This window comes from Borostomias antarcticus (genome assembly GCF_949987555.1).
Source record: "Borostomias antarcticus genome assembly, contig: scaffold_133, whole genome shotgun sequence".
In the NCBI taxonomy this organism is placed as follows: Eukaryota; Metazoa; Chordata; class Actinopteri; order Stomiiformes; family Stomiidae; genus Borostomias; species Borostomias antarcticus.
This window is the reverse complement of record NW_028176068.1, coordinates 158,512-163,511: the sequence shown is the minus strand read 5'-3', so window position 1 is coordinate 163,511 and position 5,000 is coordinate 158,512. Positions and strand designations below refer to the sequence as shown.

At 45.6% G+C, this 5,000-nt stretch overlaps 1 protein-coding gene across 2 annotated transcripts in view; it reads left to right on the top strand.

Moving 5' to 3' along the window:
- The window catches only part of LOC311328866 (CCR4-NOT transcription complex subunit 2-like), a 30,209-nt gene that overhangs the window by 20,212 nt on the left and 4,997 nt on the right, over positions 1-5,000 (top strand). For both annotated transcript variants that reach the window (XM_084462769.1, XM_084462768.1), the window contains exons 10-12: positions 1,070-1,226; positions 1,637-1,698; positions 3,449-3,498. In XM_084462769.1, the coding sequence (XP_084318895.1) occupies positions 1,070-1,226; positions 1,637-1,698; positions 3,449-3,498 (269 nt within the window). The remainder of the gene's footprint in view (positions 1-1,069; positions 1,227-1,636; positions 1,699-3,448; positions 3,499-5,000) is intronic.

Below are 5,000 nucleotides of genomic sequence, written 5' to 3'. Positions count from 1 at the left end.
TTGCTTTACCTGACTTGTTGAATAACGTGAACTAATCTAGGTCACTCTATGTGGACAGCAACTAACGGTTACAACCTAATACCAGATGGCTCAACCTAATACCAGATGGCTCAATCTAATACCAGATGGCTCAACCTAATACCAGATGGCTCAATCTAATACCAGATGGCTCAATCTAATACCAGATGGCTCAATCTAATACCAGATGGCTCAACCTAATACCAGATGGCTCAATCTAATACCAGATGGCTCAACCTAATACCAGATGGCTCAATCTAATACCAGATGGCTCAATCTAATACCAGATGGCTCAATCTAATACAAGATGGCTCAATCTAATACCAGATGGCTCAATCTAATACAAGATGGCTCAACCTAATACCAGATGGCTCAACCTAATACCAGATGGCTCAATCTAATACCAGATGGCTCAATCTAATACCAGATGGCTCAATCTAATACAAGATGGCTCAATCTAATACCAGATGGCTCAATCTAATACAAGATGGCTCAACCTAATACCAGATGGCTCAACCTAATACCAGATGGCTCAATCTAATACCAGATGGCTCAACCTAATACCAGATGGCTCAACCTAATACCAGATGGCTCAACCTAATACCAGATGGCTCAATCTAATACAAGATGGCTCAACCTAATACCAGATGGCTCAACCTAATACCAGATGGCTCAATCTAATACCAGATGGCTCAATCTAATACCAGATGGCTCAATCTAATACCAGATTGCTCAATCTAATACCATATGACTTACCTTACAGATTACATGAGACAAAAATAAACCGTTTTTTACCACCACAACTAAATATTTAACCTACATTCATCCGCTACCTCCTGCCTGTGACGTCAGAAGTCGGCAAGTCCAAACGTGTACCAAAATCTTCGCCGAATTGTTGTTCCGAATTGAGGGGGAGTTCATGTGAATTTTCCCAGTGGGGAATTCATTCTTCCGATTATCTAGACACCACATGAATGCAGCAAAAGTTCTGAATGAATGAACATGAGAATAATCTGTGTGTGTGTGTGTGTGTGCGTGTGTGCGTGTCCAGGCCGGGTGACGAACATTCCCTCAGGGATGGTAACAGACCAGTTTGGGATGATCGGCCTGCTAACGTTCATCAGGGCAGCAGAGACGGACCCTGGCATGGTTCACCTGGCTCTGGGCAGTGACCTCACCACCCTGGGCCTCAACCTCAACTCACCTGAGTACGTACACACACACACACACACACACACACAGAATAATTGCCTAGGACCCTGAGAGCTTCTATAGTTGCATGCTTGTGATTCTCCAGTTGTCAGCTGTCAGTCCGAGTCGTGTGTGTGTGTGTGTGTGTGTGTTACAGATCACTGCTAAGCCCCTGATGTGTGGCAAATCCCTGCATGTCTCACACAGACACCAGTCCCGCCCCCAGTAGATCACCTGCAGTATTGATTGGTCAGAGTGTTGCCAATGGCCAATGAGAACTGGGGCTGTGTTGTCAGGCCAGCTGCAGGGTAGATTGACAGCTCAGGGATCAAGTTTGATTGGCTGTTGTAGTACTGTGGTCAGCTGGTTGAAATTAGAAAACTGTGTAGACTTCTTCGCTGACTTGGCTCTCTCTTTTCCTCTACAGGAACCTTTACCCCAAGTTTGCATCTCCTTGGGCCTCGGCCCCATGTCGACCCCAGGACATCGGTGAGTTTCCTGCCCAGGGAGGTTGTACTGGGGCTGGGGAAGGGAGCCACACTCTCCCCCCCTGTCTGGATCTCCCTTAGGAAGTAGTGGATCGTTGCTCTTAGACTCTGATGCTGGGCTAGTTCAGGGTTTTCATCCACTAGATTCACTCAGCTTACAATATGATACATGATATTGGGTTCACGATATCGATACGATACAATAAGATTTGTTTTTTTTAAACCAAACTTTAATGGTGAATATATGACTGGAAAAGCACAAAATGTGATTCGAAAGACACCAAATGCAAAACCATGCTGTTTGCTCCTTCCATTTTGTAATATTTTATGACTTACGATATCAGGGCATAATTGATCTGATACCAGCACTGACCTATCAGGGCATAGTTGATCTGATACCAACACTGACCTATCAGGGCATAGTTGATCTGATACCAGCACTGACCTATCAGGGCATAGTTGATCTGATACCAGCACCCTAACCCTAACCCACTGACCTATCAGGGTATAGTTGATCTGATACCAGCACTGACCTATCAGGGCATAATTGATCTGATACCAACCCTAACCCTAACCCACTGACCTATCAGGGTATAGTTGATCTGATACCAGCACCCTAACCCTAACCCACTGACCTATCAGGGCATAGTTGATCTGATACCAACCCTAACCCTAACCCACTGACCTATCAGGGCATAGTTGATCTGATACCAACCCTAACCCTAACCCACTGACCTATCAGGGCATAGTTGATCTGATACCAGCACCCTAACCCACTGACCTATCAGGGTATAGTTGATCTGATACCAGCACCCTAACCCACTGACCTATCAGGGCATAGTTGATCTGATACCAGCACTGACCTATCAGGGTATAGTTGATCTGATACCAGCACTGACCTATCAGGGCATAGTTGATCTGATACCAGCACTGACCTATCAGGGCATAGTTGATCTGATACCAGCACCCTAACCCTAACCCACTGACCTATCAGGGTATAGTTGATCTGATACCAGCCCTAACCCACTGACCTATCAGGGCATAATTGATCTGATACCAGCACCCTAACCCTCACCCACTGACCTATCAGGGTATAGTTGATCTGATACCAGCCCTAACCCACTGACCTATCAGGGCATAGTTGATCTGATACCAGCCCTAACCCACTGACCTATCAGGGCATAGTTGATCTGATACCAGCCCTAACCCACTGACCTATCAGGGTATAGTTGATCTGATACCAACCCTAACCCTAACCCACTGACCTATCAGGGTATAGTTGATCTGATACCAACCCTAACCCTAACCCACTGACCTATCAGGGTATAGTTGATCTGATACCAGCACCCTAACCCTAACCCACTGACCTATCAGGGCATAGTTGATCTGATACCAACCCTAACGCACTGACCTGCATTCTCTCCTCTTTTTCACTGCTTTGTTTGGGGCGCTAGTTAGTCTCTGATAGTGGCTCATTTGCAGCCAGTCCTATAATAATAATACATCAAATGTTTATAGCGCTTTTCTGGGTACCCAAAGTCTCTTTAAATAATTACTTATATTTACTTATATATATATATATGTATTGCAAGGCAGTTTTTCATCTCGACGATGCATATCGTCATGTTTTTATATTGCGATGTTTCGTGGCAGGATATCTTGTTCCACCCCTAGGGGCAGGCTAAACTGACCCTAAATCAGTCCCTCATGTTCTGTCTTTCTCACCATTTACTCTGTCTCCTCTCTTACAGACTTCCATGTTCCATCCGAGTATTTAACCAACATTCACATAAGGGACAAGGTAGGTGTCCACAAGCACAACACAAGCCAGGGTTAGGGCACAGTTGGCCAACAGAATAAGCCATCCTCCTAGCAATCTCCTAGCGATGGCTATAATGAACACAACCAACACTTCACATGACCCTGGACGGGTGTTGACTACTCACGTGGATCTCCAGTAGACTTAAACTAGACAGAGCATCGATCACAGAAGCCATGTTTCCATCCACACATTTTATGCAAATTAAGTTATATCGAATTAAAAAGGGCTTATGGAAACAGTAAAATTCGATTAAAAATCATGAAAATCGACAAAAGGTTTGTACCGTCGATCTCGTCGGATTTTCTCTTGTTCGATAAAAGGCTTTTGTGATAAATGCTTTATCCGATTTAAAGCTCTAGATGGAAACGCACGGTCACCGGCTTTATTCACATTCATATTTTTAGTGATCCTCACATAATTCGATTGACAAGTGGATGGAAACATGGCTAGAGATAAATAGATCTAGGATCCATGGATCTAGCATGGTCACAGAGAGAGGTGGATCTAGGATCCATGGATCTAGCATGGTCACAGAGAGAGGTGGATCTAGGATTCATGGATCTAGCATGGTCACAGAGAGAGCTGGATCTAGGATTCATGGATCTAGCATGTTCACAGAGAGAGCTGGATCTAGTGCTGACTAGTCTGGAGTCAAGCGCCACAAAACATGGTCAGAGGGGTGGAGCCAGCGCATTAGCCTAACTTTTAAACCCAGCTGCATTTGAACATTACTTCTTGCGGAGTGTATAGTCGGGACGGCCATCTGTGTAATAAAAGCCTCAGTGAAGTGAGAGTTAACGTGGAAGAAAGTCCAATAAATCGCACCCTGTGTGCCAGATATGCTGCCGACAGCTCGCTAGAGTGCAGGACTCGTTAGCGATACTTGATAAGTGGAAATCTGCGGTCAGCGACCAATCAAAGACCAAATCATCCTCTCCGCACAGCCTACTATCTGCGCGGGCCAATCAGGATCCTATTGAAAATCCGATAGGATTCTCATTGCTGTCCACGAATATCATAGCTTGTTCCCAGAAGTTCTTGTCTCAGCGAGAGCTTCTGGGTACTCAGATGAAGTGCTGACCAGCTAACGGTGTGATCTTCCCCCTCTCACCCCTCCTGCCGTCTGCCCTGTCTGTGTCACTAGCAACAGCCAGCTGGCTTTTTTCACCCAAGGGGGGTGTAGGACTTTACTGGGCGCTCTGCAGAGTTGAGTCCAACCCTTTCTATTGGCATGGCTTAGACATTAAGTGCCACTAATGATGATGTCACTGGACACTGTTGTTGCTGTGATGACCACTACTGATGAAGTCACTGTTAGCTGCCGCTACCGGTGGTGCTCTTCTTCTCCGTCTCTCATTCTCATTCATGTTTCCCCTTGTGACCCCCCCACTTTCCTTCTCTCTCTCTATTCTCTCTCTCTCTCTTTCTCTCTCTCTTTCTCTCTCTCTCTCCTCTCTCCTCTCTCTCTCTCTCCCCCCCCT